At 36.1% G+C, this 21,361-nt stretch overlaps 1 protein-coding gene across 2 annotated transcripts; it reads left to right on the top strand.

The window, feature by feature from the left end:
• Positions 1 to 4,594: 4,594 nt before the first annotated feature.
• LOC122844542 (rho guanine nucleotide exchange factor TIAM1-like) lies at positions 4,595 to 18,810 on the top strand. 2 transcript variants are annotated; one of them, XM_044140123.1, is made up of 13 exons: positions 4,595 to 4,631; positions 9,269 to 9,493; positions 9,718 to 9,786; positions 10,370 to 10,495; positions 11,213 to 11,321; positions 11,486 to 11,665; positions 11,802 to 11,920; positions 12,021 to 12,129; positions 12,635 to 12,693; positions 14,338 to 14,434; positions 15,397 to 15,484; positions 15,576 to 15,748; positions 15,847 to 18,810. In XM_044140123.1, the coding sequence occupies exons 2-13, from the start codon at positions 9,311 to 9,313 to the stop codon at positions 16,482 to 16,484; spliced, it is 1,950 nt and encodes a 649-aa protein (XP_043996058.1). In that variant the 5' UTR covers positions 4,595 to 4,631; positions 9,269 to 9,310; the 3' UTR covers positions 16,485 to 18,810. The 2 variants fall into 2 exon arrangements, with proteins under 2 accessions (XP_043996058.1, XP_043996057.1); XM_044140122.1 differs by lacking the exon at positions 4,595 to 4,631 and adding an exon at positions 8,079 to 8,222.
• Positions 18,811 to 21,361: the final 2,551 nt, after the last annotated feature.

The following is a 21,361-nucleotide window of genomic DNA, read 5'->3' as shown; positions in this document are numbered from 1 at the left end:
GATTTATAAACCTAAATCCAGCAATAAAATGATTTGATATAATTTAAGGAAAGTCTTAAATAGGTCAATTATTTTTCATGAAAGAGGCAATGTTACACTGTGTATGTGGGAGTTTGAGAAAAGTAGCACAGCACTTAGTATCAAAATACACAACAGGATGCCAATATTTCCAAATCCTTGATCCTTTCTTTAAAAAGATAGTATTCTTCTCAGTTGTTATGACTCCAATATTCTGACATAACTTCCACGGTTCAAATTGTTTGCTCAAATCACACACTGTCTGCACTTCATTTTCTCATTTTCAACACAAACCTTTCTTTAAATATGCCAATGGGGCATATTTAGAAACCTCTACATGTATATTTAAAGTTTAAACTTTAAACAACCTACAAAAACACAACTTTGCATCTTGTGGCAAAAAAACAACAAAAAAAGCTCCACAAGGTAAAATAAAAACTGATTCTGGCAGCAAACATTGTGATAAAAATGATGCACCAAGAAAAACTCTGGCCCTGAATGAATGAAAAAAATGTCACTGATCTTAATCTGATCCTAGTTAATGGTTTCACTGCATTCATGTTTGGTTTCATTTGCAAAAGTTCTGAAAAAAATATTTCATGAGATTTTTTGTGTGAACCTGTCAGTCAATAAATGAGCAGATGTTCATGCAGTACAATCTTTGTGTGTGTGTGTTACATGGACAGAGACAGGTGAGGGAAAGAGTGAGACAGCAGCATCACTTTCTAATTAACAGTGTGTCTGGTCCGATTAACGTCTGTGATGTGATGTCTGGAAGAGACTGTGTGCCAGCCAGTCTCCCTTGGATACGGTTGTCACTTCCTTTACCACAGCCAAGCCTGATATTCTGAAACCACCGGAAACATTTTTTCTTTGCATCTGCATTTGATGTTGAACTTTTATGCTCAAGGAAAGGGGCAGCAGAAATGGTGCCGAAGTCCCTCCTGGATGTGTGTCAGTGAGATTTAGTCAAGAGAGGACAGCGCCAGCCTCATTCCAGGCCTGGCTATGTTGGACAGAAATGGTTCTGTGACTCTGATTTGCCATTTTAGATTGAAAGCAAAGCACTGAATGATAGAAGATGCTTGGGAGAGTGGGTTGGGTTATATTTCATTTGGTGCACTTGATGTGAGAAAAAGCTGTGAAACTCCACAGCTGAGAACAGTTCCTGATTAAAAATATACACCTTTGCAGCCTTTAGCTTTTACACTTCCCTTTTTTGCTGCACCGTTTTGCGTGGTGCTTTTGCCAAGTTCGTGATCCATAATTTAAAGTTTCGCACCACTTAGTCCTACTCTAAAAACAAATGACATTCTTAATACATAGTCATGTGCCTTTTTTCTGTGTTAAAAAGTGATTATTTATCTTTTAGGGTTTGGAATATTAAATGATTTGTCACCTAATAACCAGTTTCTGAAGTTTTAAATTCTTGTCTCAGGTTCCATTTAATCTGACTGAACTTTTGCTATTTTGCAAAGACAAACTGGAAAAAGTAATTCTCTAGATATGTGGAAACTGACATACCCTGCTTGTTACGGCCCTGGGCCTTATGGCAACTTTGTTTACAGAAAAAGGTAAATCCACCAAACTCTGACTCATCAGTGCTGACAACCAGTGATGGCCTCGCCTTTTAGACATTTGCTGGTAAAGAAAAGTATACCCACTGTATGATACTGCTACCGCTGTGTTTCACTAGGCAAATCAGGGTGAAGTGAATTTCTGCCATTCAAGGACTTTTACAATGTAGTTTTTTATTTGACCAGAATATCATTCTTTCACATGCTTGGTAAACATTTTACAATTATATGCTCTAGGTTGCTGTTATTTTGTCAGATAAAATCCAGAGAAAATATACCATTATGGTTGTGATGTGAGAAAATGTAAAAAAGAAGCTTTGCTAGAAATTGTGCTCTACATGGAGCTGAAGATAATAACAAGAAGGAAAATACACTGTCGATCAAAGCAGAAGATTTTTTGATCTTGAAATATAAGGTGCTTTTAAAACCTTGACATTGTTTTCTGTCTTAAATGAGACATCCCATAAAGAAAAAATGGATTTTGATATTTAGAGAAGAAAACCAGTTCCTCTCCAATCAGTGTGCCAGAAGAAGTATTAAAGTCCTATTACAAAACCCTGGCAGTCTGTGATCTCCATCTCACCTTCCCGTCTCTCACCTCCTGCTTCAGTCTCACATATGCTGTCTGATTCATGTCCTCATTTCCATCTGTTGCCTTTTTTAGACCCTCGTTTTTGTCTTTCATTTCCTCTGCATGTAGCTATTTGATTTACTGTCATATTTTGTTCCCATAATTGAAAACAATGTGACCGTTTCAGACATGACACTAGCATTTTTTTCTTCCTTCCTCTAATCAGTCAGTCTCAGGGTTTGTTTTCCTTTGTTTTGAATGCCCTTTGTTTCTTGTATGTCCTTCCAGTTTTCTCCTCTTCTTGGTTTCTGCTCCCCACTAACCCCCTGCTGTTCATTATCATAAACAATGTGAGGCTTCTGCTGGCGTTCAGACAGAATTTGCTCTCTTTAAGCCGTCCAGCCGGCTGTAAACCTTGACCTTACCCTCAGCACTTGGATGCTTTTATTAACAAGGATGATCCAAATTTGCAACACAGATATCCAGCAGACAACTAAAACAATAGATTTTTATCATTTTATTTGTATTGTCCTTTATTTCCCCCTCATGGTGCTTACTCTTTTGTTTCACTGTCTCTTTGGAAAAGCTGGGAAGAGCTGAGGATTGTGTCTTACCTCATTTCACCCGGTGCCTACGGTCACATAGCGGCAGACGACTGAAGGAAAGGAAAAAAACTGTGAAAGTGGGACAATTTTAATTATCCTCACACTCTAATTACTTCACTCTCCGGTGTTTCACATCATTTAGTAGAGATAAATGAGTGTATGTTTAGCCAGAGGAAATGGAAATTTTCATTATTTTAGACAAAGCACACAGCTACCTTCCCTGTATGATAAACCAACTACAGAAAAAAAGCTGATTGCTTAAGAATCACAATGATAATAAAGATGTCTGTGATTGTTTGGGGGTCTCCATGCTGCAGTCGGCATTACTGCTGTCTCCCAGTTATAATTCACAATTATAACCAGGGACACATGAAATGGAAAATGCAATATTCAGTGTTTAGGGCAATGGTTCCCTAAGTGTGGGACGCCTGGGGTGAGGGGGGGTGGGGTGAGACATAGTGCCATTGCAAGAGTCGTGCAGGAAAAAGTGTTTCACTGAAAAGATGGTGTCTAGTGTGTTTTGTTGCACCTCTGTATTGATATTTTTTTTTTTTCCGTGGGGGTGGATTTTGTTGTAATCCATAGAAGGGCCCAGAAGAAAATCTTTGGGAACAACTGGTTTAGGGGAAAATTTTCATCAGGGTTTGTTTTGTTTCATGTTCTTAATCAAAAATATGAGAACATATCAAGTTATGTACTTGTCGTTGTCAGAGAAAACACAGAGAAAATATTAATTTATTTATATAAAATATAAATACATTTCAATAACTTTAGTGATACAGGTAATATATGAGTTTCTTATGTACAGATTTGTTGAATATATTGAGGTTTTTAATTGCCTTTAGATACTTTTTTTGTCAAGATGAGAAAAAGAAAATTATTAGAAGTAATAGCTTCAAATAAATACAGAACTGTGTGTTTAATAAATCTATTAATTTTAACTTCAAGATGCACTTGAAACTTCATGCTGTTTATGTTATTTTTTTAACCAGCTTCATTGAATCAGGCTGAAATGTTGCTGTTCTCCCATTTTTTCCCAGTGGAGGGCGCAACGAGATCATTAATCAAGCCTGCAAGCGAATGTTTACAGTATAAACATTAATCACATGAATATACTTTTCCAGTAATTTCTAACAACTGATAGTTTTCATTTGCATGATACCCAAAAGATTTTCTTGGAAAATTGGGACAAAAATATAAGTCACTATTTCTTTATAGTTCTACTAAGTAATACAGAGAGTAGTTTGTTTTCACTTCTCCCATATGATTTAAATATCAGGAAGAAGTTTGCACCTTGAAAAACAACAACCTTAAAATCCACTTTTCTAGGTTTGTGAGAATGTGTGTCATTATGTTACTATACTTTAAGATTAACTGATTACATTCTTTCTCTCCTCGCTTTTTTTTCTTGTAGGGATTTATGGATTTGCTTGCTTTTTTCTCGTGATTGCCCATGAAACAGAACTCAGGACTCATCCCTCTCTGCTTTCCCCTCATTCCTCCTGTGTTTTCTCTGACAAAGACAAGTACATACTTGTTACCACAGTGGCAGGAAAAGACAAGTAGTCAAAAATCTGCTCTCAAATGTACATTGAGTTCTTCATGTCAAAAGGGGAAAAATAAGTGTGGGTAATTAAGAGTGAGGCCTCTAATTCGGTCACTGAAGTGTGAGTGTGATTCCTGCCAGGATTATAAATGTATGTTTGCAGTTTCAGCTGACGGGTGTAGGAACTGGTTTTTGCTGACTTGCTCCACCCCTTTGTGTTGCACATCCCTTTCTCTCTGTTCTGAATGTGGGGAAAGACAAGGATGCGGTACATTGAGTAATGGCACTACTTTTGTTGGATTTATCGTGAAAAGGTAATTTTTGTTGTACTTCATTGACTTCTTGATAGGCTTTCTTTTTTTCAAATAGATTTTAGTTTCAAAGTTTTTGTAGCATATTTATAGCTCTATGATTCTTTAACTGGCATAAGGTGCTTTAAACTAACTTCTTTGAGAAGAAGTGCTCTTGAGTAACCCTTACAGCTGATAATGCCGTTCTTTGGACTTCCAAAGGACAATATGATTTAGATACCTACCATTCAAATGTACAAACATCAACAAGTTTTTATGGCAGGGTTAGGGTGAAATATGTCTGTCTTACACAACACAGGTTCTTTTTTCCTGTTGACTAATCTGAAAAGCTGTTTAACTTAAGCCAAGTAATTTTTCCTGGAAGTTATCAATAAGGAAAAGGAAGTGTTATCTTTGGATTTTTTTAAGTGAGACTGTGGAAGCTGTTATTAATAACTGCCTTACCTGTAGTAGAAGACAGAATTTTCTCAGTGAGTTTGCAAAAAAGTGAGGAAATCCTCAGAGCAGTGGAAGACTAGTAGCTACTTGTATAAACCCTTTACCGTTTACAGTCATGTATTGCATGGCTATTAGATTTACATAAAATACATTATTGGCTTGTATTAATAATAGCTAGTATAAAAACTTCACTTGTTTTCTGTCATACAACAAGACTCCGCTTAAGTTGGACGTAAGTTGGTGCAAATTCCTGCTTGAATATATTAGTAGTTTAATACAACAGGTGTGATTTTCTGGTACTTTAATTTATCTAACAGCGTAGCTTGCTATGTTGTGCCCAGGAAAACAGTTCTTGACTTTAGGAATGCTATCAAACTAAAATCAATTCTGACTTTCAACTCCAAAGTAAGTGCACCAATATCACATACAATAACACTAATAAAATGCAATGTTTGGTAAACGGTATGGTGGAAATATAAATTTAGCTCGAAACATGCACATGACAAGGCATTAATCTATGGCATGCTCTTCTGCCCTTTGCAAGCCGTGATGTTAATACATCAGTGCTGCCAATGTAATTATAGAAGTAGTAACCTGATAGTTGTTTGGCTGAGAAAAAGCAACCACTGGTTATTTTCTTCAAATATAGCGTTTCATCACATGTTTATGAACACTTTCAGTTTAAATGGTTTTAAAATGTTAAAATCAACTAAACCGGGATCGGAACAGCTGATTAGCTGAGTATTTCATATAGTCTGACATCAATCTAGCACAAGAAAGTGAACTACTGAAAATAATTTTGTACAATTTCACTTTAGAAGATGAAAAAAAATCCCTTAAAAGCATCTTTATATTCCAAAATATCACTTGATGGTACAAGCCGGATTCTTATTTAACTGGTTTGGTGTTTGTATGCTAAATAATGTCATAATTCTCACAGTGACATACTTCAGCTTTACCACAAAGAGTTGAAGTTTAAGGGTGCACTGATATTTATCTCTCTGTCAGTGATGCAAAAAACTGATGTCTGTCTTGGTGTGTTTGAATCTAACCACATCTCACCTCCTAAGTCTCCGCCCACAATCCTCCCCCTGGCTATTCTTGAAGAGGATGTGATGTTTGCTCCTTTTTTTAAAACATTGCAATCTGCACCACTGGTCCTGCTGTTCTGAGTCACCTGGACAGAAGACTAACAGAAGCAACGTGGACAGATGGGAATGGAGAGGAAGAGTAGAAACAGAGAGATGACAGTTGAGCCTGCGGAGTCAGTCGGGATTTAGACAGTGATTGGATGGACGCTGTAGGATAAGATGACATGAGAGCTCTGTTGTACATTGCTGTCTGTGTAATGACCTATTTGTTCAGCTGCAGCAGCATTTGCACAGCACTGTTGAAAAGCCGACCTTTAAACTTCTGCCAAACGCTTGCTTTTAGTAGTTTTGAAATAAAAAGGTGAATTCACTGCGGTGGGCCGTTTTTCGGATGAGTTTTCTGGAACTGACCAGTGCAGGGTATTGAATGTTTTTTCGACTCGGAAATTACAGAGCAGGAATGAAGGGAACACCTGAAACCTTTTTGACCTGCCAGGATGTCGGCTTTCAGGAGGAGCAGAAAAACTAAACCTTTGACTGACTCCATCTATGACGCGTTCCAGGTGGTGAGCATTGCAGTGCATGAAAGGTTGCATGTTTGATGGCTTGTGATGTGGAGTTGAGCTCACATAGGTCAGTGATTATGTAATGGTGCCGTACCCATACTGATGAGATTATTCTCAGGGTATGTTCTCTTTGGAACCTGCCATGCAAATCCATACATCCACCATACATTGTGTATGCTCACCTATCCCAGCAACTATAGGGGTTGGGAGCAACAATCTATCTTGGCATCTAAATGATTTGGATAATACTCGTAGTGTGGGATAATTGTTCTGTTGATGCTTTAGCAAAATCAAAACCAACATTTCACATTTCTCACTATTATGAACAAATATTCATATTTATTTTATTATATATTTTAATTCAGGTTGCAGAATGCAAAATAGCAGTGGTACTTCTGTGAAGCATCATGCTGCCTTTTTCAATCATTCATCTGGCTCTCAATAGATTATTTGCCACCAATTTTCCTGGCTGAAATTTATGAGATCTTGTTCATAAGTCACCGTAGTGTTTGATTTGTCATTAGAAGTATACATGAGAAAATTACAGCATAGATCAGTGTTATTTTATTATTTTGCCTATTCCACAGATCCAAATATTACATTTCTAACACTTAAAAAATATAACGTTATAAGGGTATAACATAATAAATTATCAATTATATTGCTGTTGATTGTCCACACACAAAATATTTAGCCTTAATGTTTATTAATTAATACATTTCTATTTGAGATCATCTCAATTGAAATGGCCTTCAATGCATTTGCTCCCTTAAAGATGGTCATCGTGACATCGTGACATGAAAAAAAGATTCACAGCATCATGTTGCAAAGCTGCTTTGAATACCACGATGGAAAATTGTGCTGTCGCTGCTGCAGCCTTACAGGAGACAAGCTGTGTTATTTGTCAAGACGGAACCTGTCTCATCTGTCTCCAATTAAGTCAGTCAAATAAAACAAGAAGGGTGCTCATCAAAAAACAACAAAAGTACATGATGTCACACAAAATAGAGGCATTTTATGGTATATATTTGCAGATTAGAAGCGTTAATTATAACAAACTAAGTAGGGGCATCAATTGGATAGCCTCTGCGTCTATGCAACTTCACATGGTCTCTTTTACATGTTTTATTTTTATTTTGGAAAGACAGCAGCTGTAGTAATGTGAAAAACTTATCTTTATTATGTACTTAAAATATACCAATATGCATATATGTTGGATAAAAATGAATTAACTTGACTTTTTTAATGGCTTTGCCTCAAAAATGAAGTCAATCAGAATCAGGTTTTAACCCGTATAATGTGATGAGAAGAAGGTTACTTTTGTTTTTCTCCAACACACCTGAATCAAATGAATGGCTTGTTACCAGATCTTTGCCAAACTTAGTCCTGTTGGGGTAATTCAATCATTTGATTCAGCTGGGTTGGAGCAGGTGCTAAATGTTGCAGGGGAGTAGCTCTGGAGGACTGAAGTAGGAGATTCCTGATTTAAAGTGAATCCGGTCAGTAAAGTGTAATTGAAAGTTTACTCACAGAGGTTTACTGTAGGGGTCTAGCAATTAAAATATGGAAAATGTCCTTAATTTGTCTCTGTAGGACAAAGTCCTTCCAATAGCTATTGAGCAATGTAGTGTGGTTAATAAATGCTTGTAGTAATCAAATTCTTAGGTTGAGGGATTCTAAACTGTGAATAGATAGGAGAGGCAAAAATTAGCATGTGGCCATTAAGTAGCTTTTACCTTAATGTTTACTTGAATCAAACTTGTGAAAGGAACATCTGTGGTCAGAACATCTTTCAGATACACCTCAGACATTCCTTAGGTTGCATCTCTGCTTATTAAAGAAATACATGACTTTGTGCCAGTATGACTGTCAACTAATATTTGTATAAATGCATTTTTTAAAAACATTTTTTTAATATTGGAGATTACACTGCTCAAATCTTACATGTCTGCTCATGTATGGAATGTTTCTAGGATTGGAAGTGTGGCTCTTGAGTTTTCACAACCACATTGTATGTATCCCTTGAGTTTCTTGCTAAAGTGTTCATACAGCTTGAAGTTTTGCACATTAGTCATGATCTAATCAGAAACTTTAATGTAGTTTGAGGTTTTTTGTGATTTGTCAGTTCATAGTAGTACATAGTTCAGAAATCAACAAGAATTAGTGATATTAAACCTTTTTAAACAGTTGTCTTTTATTTTATTCTGTACTTGTATTCTGTACACGCATGTCTCAAGCTTTGGACATGCGTGCACAACGTCGGACCTACCTGAGATATAGGTTTTAATCAAAGAATCAAACAAGTAAGAAAGAATCCAATGCTAACCCTGGAGAAGCTGCAGTGAATGTGTTCACAAAACTTGTTTGCCTTGCTTTCAACAAATCAGTATTTTTTTGAAAGAGTGTCAGGGAAGAAAGCCAATCTTAAACTCATTTTACATTTTGGCTCAAATCATGTAGAGGCTAACATGCAAATACAAATAAGGGTGAGGGAATTCTGACATTAGACTAATGGAATGTCTTGTTTCCCCATTTCCCACCACAGAGCACAGAGCAAGTCACTGCTTTCTGCCGCAGTCTCCATGACATGAATCCCCTGGAGTGCCCAATGTCATCCTCCTCATCATCGTCTTCATCGTCCCTGTCACCGAGCCCTGTGTCAGCTTTAGCGCCTGCTGCCGGGACTGCCGCCCAGAGGCAGCTTTCCCATGCAGACAAATTGCGCAAGGTCATCTGTGAATTGGTGGAGACAGAGAAGACGTATGTCAAGGTGAGTTCTGTTTTAACTTAATTTTAAGTCAACTTTCTAAACCTGTCAGGGGTTTCAAACGTGTTGGATATATGTCATAATGACCAACATACCATTAGTGTGTTGCATTAAGAACCGTTGGCGCTGACTCATTGTTGTTGTCCACAATACTTGGCATTGAATCACAAAAACACCTTCTGCACAATTTGTGCTCAAAGACGGATCTTGTTTTTTATCTTTTTCAGGACCTGCGCTGTCTCATAGAGTGCTACTTGAAACCTTTACAGAAAGAGAGCTTCCTAACACAGGATGAGGTACTGTCATGTTGCTTATTATCTATACCAAAAATAACAATACTCCATGCTTGCTTTTGGAAACTATATGTGAATTCTGAAATCTATTACAGAATATTGCATTGAAGGGATTTAAGCAAATCGAAAGAGTTTTATTATTTGGTTTCTAGTTGGTAGCTTGTCTGTACGTAGAGGAAGTGAGTATGTATGTAGACTCCGTAATTAATGTGAAAGTAAAAGTAGAGCCTGGATATATTTATGGGTACACAAATCACAATCAGAAGTATTGTATTAGCAATGGACAAAAGTCATTTTAAAATGTTAATGGTTTGTTGGATGTTATGAGCAGAAAAAATGTTTTTGTGTAAAGATTACACAAGATAACAATCTGAGGTTTTGACATGTCTGTGTGAAAGCATTGAAGTTAAATTTGTGTGAAAGGTTGTGAAGCAGGTGCTGTGACAAATTCAAAACCAGTCTACAAGACTGTTGGTTTATTTATTTATTTTTTTCTGTCATAGAGGGAACTGTGAACATTAGTTGACAGCCATTAAGCTTCACTATGTACGACAGTACTAACAGAATTCTCATTCTTTCTTTGTAGCTGGATGTTTTATTTGGTAATCTTGAAGAGATGGTGGAATTCCAGTTGGAGTTTCTGCGAACGCTTGAAGATGGAATCAGACTGGTGCCTGATCTGGAAAGGTTGGAGAGAGTGGACCAGTTTAAGGTGACCAGTTTTTCTCTAAACCTCGGAATCATTTGGATATCTTTTATGACTGGAAGATCAAGGTGTAGTTATTTTTGCTGTTTCACAGTGTGAAAAAAACAAAAACAAAAACCTTCCAATTAATTATTTGTGGTGTTATTGCAAAAATTCTCCACTCAGAAGAAAATTCACTCTGGTTCATGGGTATTATCACTATGGGTTGAGCTACTGTGTTGGTACAAAGATACTCGGGGCTTAAACACATATCCAAGACTTGAAAAAACATAAGGTGAGTCTTAGAGCTTCACATTTACTTGCCAGTGCAAACAAAATTTTAACAAACAGTCTGAACAGGTTTATCAAGGTTGTTTTGAATAAAGATCCACTGTTTGGAATCTTAGGAAACATTTCTCATTTTAAGAAACAAGCTTTATTTGAAGAAGCCTCTCTAATTGATAAGGATTTATTTTGGTTAGATCATAGAATCCATCTGGCAAGCGGAAGTAGGCACGAGACGAAAGAGTCTAGGATTGGACTCTTTCGTCCAATCTTTCCATAGTTGTATGGATACATACAACTATCCACATACAACTATGTGGATAGTTGTATGTATCCACATACAACTAAAATAAAGAGTTGTATGTGGATACTGGGACAGACAATATATTATATCTACCTAAATCAATACAAATATGGATCATTTTTATTAATGCGTTATGTTTTTTTCCCTCTCTACAGAAGGTGCTTTTCTCTTTGGGTGGGTCATTCCTTTATTATGCTGATCGGTTCAAGATCTACAGTGCATTTTGTGCCAGCCACACAAAGGTCCCAAAGGTCCTGGCTAAAGGTAAAAATGCAGATATTCATTCTTAGTGGCAAGAGCACAATTAACCTAAAGACTGCAGTTCTTTAGATCTGCAGTCTTCACAAATCTGCATACAAATCATATTGCAGAAACTTATACATTTGTAGTGACTTGTAACTTATAAACAGCGTCTTCTTTTTTTCCAGCCAAAACTGACCCAGAGTTCAAAGCCTTCCTGGCTGAGAGAAATCCCAGACAGCAACATTCATCCACTCTGGAGTCTTACCTGATCAAACCCATCCAGAGAGTCCTGAAGTACCCACTCCTACTCAGGGAGCTCTACTCTCTCACTGACCCAGACAGTGAAGAACACTACCATCTGGATGGTAAAGCAGTGGTTTTATTTAGTTTTTCCTTCTACATCTATTAGTCCTATGAAATGGTTTCAACATTAGCTATGCCCCTCACTGTTTGGAGCAGTAATTGATTAAGACATAGCTAATGGACTGTTGTCTCATCCAGTCGCAATGAAGGCCATGAACAAAGTTGCGAGTCACATCAATGAGATGCAAAAGCTTCATGAGGAGTACGGAGCAGTTTTTGATCAGCTCATCAATGAGCAGACGGCGGATAACAAACAAGTAACTCACCTTCTAGATCACCGAACTGAAATTTTATCAAATGTCAGAACAGAATTAACTTAATTTTTGTTCATTTTTTTTTTTTAACTTTTCAATAAAGGTGCTTGATCTCTCAATGGGTGACCTTCTGCTGCATTCAACAGTAGTGTGGATGAATGCTCCAACCACTTTTGGCAAAAGCAAAAAGGACCCAGAATTATCTGCTTTTGGTAAGAGTTAAATAGATGTTTTTGGTTATACTGTCATTCTAAAATTACATTATATAACATTCTTTCCATACCATATTACAGAGAAAAGCAATCTACCTAGTGCACAAGACAAAGTTAAAAATGCACACACAGAGTCACTGTTATTTATTTCACCTTTTTCCATGCACTAAATTGCTGACATGTCATGTTCACCCAGCTCCAAAGTGCACAGATGTAATAAAAATATAAAACGTTCACGCAGCTGACATGTTTTTCTTGCAATAAATGTTAGATATGAAAACTTTAATGGCTTTCTTTGCCAAGTGTTGGTGAGCAGAGGTGGCAGCTTTTAGCATTCAATGTTGACATGATGAATTTTTCTGATCGCATATCACTAAATATTGTAATTTTAATCTTTAGCTGCCACCAAAGGTATTCTTTAGCATCCTATAAGTTGAATTATGACTAAAATAAAGCGGATAATAAAATGTGCTTTGATTGATGTCATACCCTTTATCTCTCTCAGTGTTCAAAACTGCTGTTGTTTTTGTCTACAAAAACTCATCCAAGCACCGGAAAAAAATTGTAAGTACACTTAACATTTTTTCTGTGCATTGGTTTTAATTTGAAGAAATGGATTGAAAAGATAAACTCATTAGATGGAAGTTGATGACACTGTTAACGATCAATTTCATCACATTGTTTTAAGTAAATTATTCCACTTGTTCTTAGAGGACTGCCAAGCCAAGATGTTAAATGAATCAATTTTTAAGAAGCCCCGACTTGCAGTCTTACAATTAACTGAAAGTATTTTTAATTTTAAAAAAAAATTAAACCTTTGTTTATACAGCTATAAATATAATGTAAATGTAAAATATGCCTCAAAACTGGAAACATATAAAGTGGCCTACTAGTCATCAGTAACTAAAATATGACCAACCAATTAATTTTTAATGATTTACAACTAAGAAAACAATAACTTGGGGCTTTTTATTCAAAAGTATAAATCTGTGCAAAATGTTGTGCATATACCAATTTAAAGATGAGTGTAAAACTAGAATAAAGCTCTAACACCATAGTGAAATACTCACTCTTTCAACTTCGGTTATCCAGAGTGAGCAATTTTTGTGCTTATTTAACCATTTGAATATGAAAACATTCAGAACTTTTAAGACTGGCTATGACTTCTGCTACTTATAACCTTTATGACTATTTAACTTTAAAAAACACTTAAGTCCAACAGAGTGAATAGGGTAAACTTTCAAATCAAATAACAAACTTGTGTCTCATTACTCTCGGCCAGAAATATCATCCATATTTTAATTGGTCACAGGACATGGGGCCATTACCAAATTCTTCATCATTACCAAATCCTGCCACTGACCGTATAAACATTATGGAAAACCTTCAAAGTTTGAAGATTATACTATAATTTGATGTATTTTTATATTTTTAATATTCCTTTTCTTTTATAGGACCAAGAACAGATTGTCATATTTCAATTGTGTTTTAACACAGAAATTATTTTCTAACATATAGAGCGTTTAGTAAGGGGCTTTAATATCTAGAAACTAACAGATGTTACATTTCTTTATGAACTTTTCTTTTCAAGTCCACTTTAAAAGTTATGGCAAACTACTCAAAACTGTCAGCAGGAAAAAAAACATTTAAAAAGTAAGGAAAAAACCCCAGAGCAAATATTGTTTGGATATGCTATTTCCTGAAAGAGGAAATGAACTTGTCTGACCAGTTTCACCCTCAGCACTCTTAAAACCTTTACAGTTACTGTATTGACAAAAGGTGGGAAATGTTTGCTTAATATATGCACATTATTCCAATTTCTATTTTATTTAAAGATAAAATATAGTATGGCAACAGAGGTTGTCAAGCAAAACCTATTTTGTCTTTTAGTTTTAATGTGTTGTTGGTTCACTGGGAAAGTGTAAAACAGCCTAATAATGCAAAATACAATAATAAAACAGGAAGCCATAAAAACAAGATCAGTGGTGCTGAAGTTTGCTGGTGGGCCTGTTTGTTGGTGCATTCTGAAATAAAATTACTCTTAAGGTCTTCTAACAACCATGAGTTGGCTTTGTATATATTTAATGTTGTCATTTGATTATGATGCCTGACAGAAGCTGTTAAATTTCATGTGTTGTTGGACTTTTCCGCCACCTGCTGTCATGTTGATGTACTGCAGTAATCGTTCATGTGTGTTTTGTTTTTCAGGGGGGATCTCATCGTGCGACTGTGAGTGAGGACAGGGATCATTTCCGCTTTCGATACATGATTGCTACAGACTCCCTGCAAGTCCGGGCCGCTGCAAGTAGGTCTAACTTGTTTTTCACAAGTATTCCTAAAATGCAACTTTTAACTTTTCTCATGGCATACCAATAAAAAGTAATGAATGTTTTCAAAAAAGTTTGTCTTTCTGTTATGAACTGCAGCCCATCCTGATCCAAAAAAATGTTGTTGTCAAAACTCCAGGCCGCCTGTTTTATTGTCTCCATTCACAAATTGATTGGCTAGTTTATAAACTGCTCTGTAAAACTGAATTATCATCTTATAAGTCTTATAGTCTTAGACTTTGGACATTTGAGATTACCACAGCCTCCTGAATCTCCTCTTGATAATTCTCTGCAATGGAAGGGCATCATAGATGGCTCGTTTTCAGTGATGGAGCTGTTGCTGCACAGTCACTTTGCCTTAAGTAAAATCTGATGAGCATTTACAAAGCATTTGACAAGTTTCATTGATGAAACTTATGTGGTCATTTTCACCGTTCAACCCAGAAATTGATTTTTCTTCGCGATGTGCCGTTATTTAAGGGGAAACAAAAAAGCTTTCAAAATGTAGATTCCTTGCCAGAAAACATTGTTACAACAAATGAATCATTAACTAAGCCTACACCGCCTTACGTTTGGTGTGAAGTTTGTGTTGGACAAATAGACAAGCCTTTCTGATTGACAGGTTTACAGTTAAGTCATTGTGTTGGCCATCCTAGTTTCTTTGTGGATAATACACTGCAATTTGCTTATGTTTTGTCTCATGACTGTGCAGCGAGTTGTTTTAAGTGAATTGCCAGACTTCTGCTGTTTGATTAATGCAATTTTTAACATGCCTATTCCAGAACAAAGTTGCAGTCCCACCAAAAGTAATGTTTTTATTCAAAATCATACAGCTAACAAGGTTTTTGCAGTCTTATTCTGCATTTAACAACATCTGTAGCAAATATTGTACATCAATGAGCGACTCTTGAAATTATAAACCTGTATCTTTTCTTTTCAGGCTCTGAAGCCACAGCAGTATGTGAACTAGTCCACACAAGGTCTGAATCTGAAGGAAGACCAGAAAGAATCTTTCAGCTGTGCTGCAGGTATTTTTTAAAAGAAAAAACATGCATTAAACACATTTATTGGAGGTGAGTAAAATAACTTCAAGTTCATGTGTTTCTTGTATGATTCTAGTTCTCCAGAGAGCAAAAAGGACTTCTTGAAAGCAGTCCAGTCTATCCTTAGGGAGAAGCAACGGCGACATATTCTCAAGACAAAATCTATGTCGCTCAGCCAGAAGTATGTCCCGTTTGGTGGCAAACGCCTGAGCGCCCTCAAAGGTGCACGGCCTGCCATGAACAGAGCAGGTAAGTTTACATAAAATACTTAATACAATCTTCAATACTTTACAGACGACATTAGGTTTTTTTTTCTCCCCCTTTTCTCTTTTTGTCTCTGTGTTTAGCGTCTGCCCCATCACGAACCCTGAATCGCCGAAGCCTCTTGAAGAACCACATTACTATTGATGCTGACCAGGTTTTCCATGGCACCAACAACAACAGCACTGATGTTCCTAACATCTCCCATCGGCCACCCAGTTCCCCTTCAATCTCCCCTCCCCCCAAGCACGAACCTCATCCGTCTCACAAACATCAGGCAGAGGACACGGACCGTTGGGTGGAGGAGCAGTTCAACCTGAGGCACTACGAAGATCAGTGCGAAGACATTGACGACAGACAGGTGAAGGAGACGGACATCTTGAGTGACGATGACGAATACTGTAAATCTCTGCGAGCCCCGTCAGCCGAACCAGACTCCCTGGAGGCAGGAGTGAGAGAGCTGAGGTTGCACAGCAAAGAGGTCGACTTGAATAGAAAGATGGAGTCTAGAAGCGAGATGGAGCAGGGTGTGAAAGTGGATCGAACAAAACAGAGGGATGATTCAGACTCCTTCACATCCTGCAGCCTGTCTGTTTCTTGTTCCTCAAAGCTCACTCCTTTGAAGCAGCAGTGTTCTGTGGAGGGAGCCACTAGCAAGAACCACAACATGATCTGGGTACGACGGGACGACTTTAATAAAGGGTGCAACAGTGATGTCTTTTGATTGGAGACTACAGAATGAAGACAAGAGAAACAGAGGTGTCTTCCACTCAATACATTACTGTGCAAAATTGTTCATTCCCCTTGAATTTTTTTATTTTATTTCATGGTATACCATTGGGTTTTGTGATGAATGAAAAAATGTGCATAATTTAGTGGAAGAAAAAGGATGAATTGTTTTCTTAATTACAATTCAAATTCCGAAAAGTGAAAAGGCCATTTATATTCAGCCAATTAAGTCAGTACTCTATCGATGTTAATGTAGATGATTCCATGTTTAGAAAATCCAAGAATTTTGGCATTTTTATTTAGGCCCTTTTACTCTGACAACCCTTTTTTAAATCTCCAGTTCCAGCATCTCCCTTTATTTAGCTCCATACCCATCTCTGCTAAAGGAAAGAAAAGAAAAATCACCACAGCATGATCCTGCCATTACTATGTTTTTCTGTGGAGACGTGTATTCAGGGTGATGTTTAGTGTTGTTTTTTTTATTTTTTTACCATTTTGTATGAAGGCAAAACCTGGCCAGAGTGTCTTCAACATGTTTGTTTCGTATAAGAAGAATAATCTGCAGGCTTATAGCACACCTTTAAAAGGGTCTCTAAATTATTTATTAATCAAGTAACTGAAAAAACATTGTTGCATTGGATTTATTTAGGGTTATTTGAGTAAAAGGGCTTAAATAAATAATTTTTCTTTCACTTCATAATTAAACTGCATTTTTCCTGTCACTGAAAATCCCAATGAAATACATGGAAGTGTGTGGTCATAGCTTATGATTATAAAACTGTGAAAATGTTTAAGGGGTCTAAAAATCTTTGCAAGGAATTGTAAATCAGGATTCCAAGAAAATGTAGGGTGAATCAGGTATAAGCTTTAAGATAGTGTATAGCACTGTGATGCTAACCACTCTTTTTAACTCCACCCAGTTTGACAATCCTACCATCTTACAACATGCTCCGGTTCCTCTTGTGCCCCTTAGATTCTAATTCAGAACTTCTATCTGTAAAGTTGTAACAGAGATCCCTCACTGTATCCAGGCATTTCACATTAAACAGCTGGCATTTATCTGAAAATGAAAGCATTACATGTGCATACATGTCAGATGAGGATGTGTATGTCTTCATACGCTGAAAAGCACATCTTATGTAGACACAGGCAGCTACTGTCTCATGACACACTGCACAGAAGAGACATCCTCACTAAATTATAACTCATGGACCAAAACGTCTATTTTTCAACACAGTAATGTGGTTGTTGTATATTTTTCTGACTCTAAAAGCTGTTTGCATTTACTACCAAACCAGCCCTAACCCCCCCACCCCCCAAGGGCTGTTAGGGCTGCAGTGTTCGTTCTCTTCACGGGATTTTGGCTAATTGGCTGCTGTATAAAATATGGTGAGGTCCGACTAGCTTTATTGTGCTTTTTTTAAAAACTGTTTTAACTTAATATCAGCTGCACATCACTGTATAGTTGGAAGTAATAATAGTGCTTTTCACCTGTTGTACAAAAAAGTTTTGATGCTCACTTTTTCTCCTATATACTTTTTAAAAATGGTTATGAATAGCAAATTTTTCATGTTTATTTAACATTGCCTTTTTAGAAAACTTTACTGTAACTTAATGTTTACAACACATTTATCTGCTCAGTGTTACAAACTTTGGTGATAGAAATGAACTTGACAAAACTCTCTTTGCCCTTCTCATCTTTTTTGTTTTATTGTTTAAAAAAATCCCTCTATTTTAGTAGATTTTTAGCTCATTAGACCCTACACTGGATCTCGGAGTCCCTTCAAGTTTGATGTCTTTAGAATACAGCCCTACCACTCTAGTCCTGTTTACTTGAATATTATTAGTCCTGAGCTGCAACTTAATTATCCTCCTTTATCAGATCCAAGCAACCTTTTCCATTTAACTTATGAACATCCTGCATCCACTTCACAATCTTGTGATGCTTCTCCATTCCACCAGGTGGTGCCATTTCACTATCACCGCTGCAACGTGCTTATTGTGAGACTTCTGTACAGAACACAAGTACAAGCACTTAACACCGAACTGTGAACGCTGAGGCTAAGCTACTCTGGTTCATAGGAATAAGAAAGTGGATTATTTTAAAGTTCATGTTCTTAATCTATTTACAAAGCCGATTTCTCAGCTAACAGCTCACTGGTTCATCACATCCGGGAAAGACTTGACTGTGAGGTACAATCGCCAGGCCCTGGAGGCAAACTCTGTGAAAAGCCCTTTGACTCCCACCTTTGTACTTTTGAAACTGTTTGTACTTAAAACTGTGGATTTTTATGTGAAAATAAATTTTCTCATTAAACTTATTGGCTGTTTTGACTTTTCTCTCCATAATGAGAAAAAACTATAAAAAGTTTTAAAGACTTTGTGTTCTGCTAACAGCTAATGAAAACTCATTAAAGATTAGAATATTACATGAGCATAAGAAAAATACAAAAGTGCATTCTGAATGCAAAATTTGCACCTCTAAAGGTTTTTATAACATATTTACAGCTGCATTACAATTCATTCCATTAAATAAAACAAATTGATCCCTTACAGAAAAATGTCATTGCAGGTTTTGCTGAAAAGTTTACTATTTTATATTACTTGTTCACAATAAAATCTATTCTAAAAACAGCTTCCTCAAACTGCACCTGGTGCCATTATTTAAATTAAAAAGTAACTCTGACTTCTTTTGAATATTTACATTTTTTTCTCTGTGTTTTTAATCAAATAATCAAGTCACCCCAGAGTGTTTACTTGTGTTCTCTTTACTGATTTTCATAACAGCTTGATTATTGTGTCTTTGTGATGTAATCAACCCAAGTTATACAAAAAATGTTTTGCTTTATTTTGAGGTTGTTTTCTGAATGGGCTTGATCATTTGCTTGTATAAATTTTGGTATCTTGCTATATTGTGAGGAAAAGTCACCAGATTGTATATTTAATAACCAGAATATTTTTGCCACCGTGCTTACAAAGTATCAAATAAAATAAACAGGCACGAGTTTTTTTCTGACTATTAAAAGAAAAAAAATTTTAACAAAACAATTTGATCAGCGAAGATAGCTGTATTTAAATTACACAATAAACATTATTGTCTTAAATTGGCATAAAATATAATTTAGGTAAAGATTAAATAAAAACAAAAAATACAGATTGGCCCATTCAATTAATTTGAACATTACTGAAAAACCCATGTATTTCAGGAACTTTATTGCTAAATGAAACAGATTAATTTCACAGGGATGGAGGTTTGAAAGCTTTTATTTTTACAGATAATGAAAACATTTAAAATTAAAATATTACATCAGATCTACTAAAAAAAATCTGTTACCAACTCATGGTTTAATCATACAAATGAGCCTCATCTGAATGCATATTTTAATTTATTGAATATAACTATAAATCCTATACATAAACAATGGATAGCTACAAGTGAACTATAGCTCTAAATAAATGCATCCATATATCAATTGTCTCTACACACTTGTTCTGGCTGGGTTGCCAGGGGTTATGTAAAGCAGTTATTAAATGAGAGAGGGTGAATGCCACTGACAGGTCACCAGTTCATCAGGGAACAACACAGAGACACATGAGACAGACAGGTATTTACACTCAAACTCACTCCCAAGGGCAATTTAGAGATTCCACTTAGCCCAACATGAATGTTGTGGGTCTGTGGGGATAAATAAACATAAATATTAAAGAAATTAATATTCTAATAAAAGGATACACACTAAAATAAATAGCAGGTAAATTGGTACATTGTCGCTGTTCCTTATAAGGACTTTGAATGTTTGTCACACACTGCTTGTCCTGTCCTCAAATTAATCTAAGATCATAAATTTGAATATATCAAATCAGCTGATTTCTGCCATACAGGTTTCAAAACATGAACTTATATATTATTGCGCTGGTTTTAAGCGGTCCTAAAGAAAATCAAGATTGTATCAAAATCATTAGATTTCAACCTCTTTAGCAGCATTATACATACATGGTCTTTGTTTTCTCCCTTCTTTATGGCCACCCTTCACAAAACAATCTGTCAATGTCCCTGTACTAATCAAGTAATATATATAAGCATAAAAACAAAATAAAAATACAGAGATTACATTAAAACCTCTGTCAGATAGCAACTGAAGCAAAGAGCAAAGGGAGTGAAGAATCACTATAAAACTGGTTAACTTTCATGCAAATAGATCAATCATGTGATTTCTAGAATAAATAGTTCAAACCAATATTGGGTTGCTTGATTACCTAGTTAGATTTGTTTCAATATCTAAACTAATGACTTGTTTTCAACTGAAAAGATTCTGATTGAATTCCAATTAGTATTCATATGGTCACTTTTTCTAAGAAAATTAAATTTGCCTAAAGGCTGTTTTTCCAGAAGTTTTTGTCAAAGATTTCACAGCCGTGCTAAAATGTCAAGTCTGACCTGATGAGAGTTTTATTTGAGTGCTGAGTGTTTGGCTTTTTCAAATGTCACAATATTGAAAAATACTAAACAAAAGGTTTTCAGTTTAAAGGTAGTTAAATGTCATGCCAACACAAATCAATAAAACAGAGAAAATGGATTTTACATTCACTTTTTAATCAGTGATTTTATTGTCTCTAAACAATCTGACACCATATAGTAGAGTGGAAGTAAAATTGACATCTTGTTCTCCTAGACGTTAAACAAAGAAGGGTGAAAAATTTCATAGTCAGTAGAGAGAGAGAGAGAGGAAGAGGGAAATTATCTGACATTTGCCATGCAACTTTAAGATTATTCGTCTCTCATCAGCACCGGTGCAAACTGAATCGCTGCCAATTATTCTGCTATTTAATCCAAAGGACTGCAGCCAAACTCCTCCACACAGGGATGGGTAA

This window comes from Gambusia affinis, linkage group LG15 (genome assembly GCF_019740435.1).
Source record: "Gambusia affinis linkage group LG15, SWU_Gaff_1.0, whole genome shotgun sequence".
NCBI lineage: Eukaryota > Metazoa > Chordata > Actinopteri > Cyprinodontiformes > Poeciliidae > Gambusia > Gambusia affinis.
The sequence above is the reverse complement of the archived record's forward strand: the minus strand, read 5'-3'. Positions and strand labels throughout refer to the sequence as shown.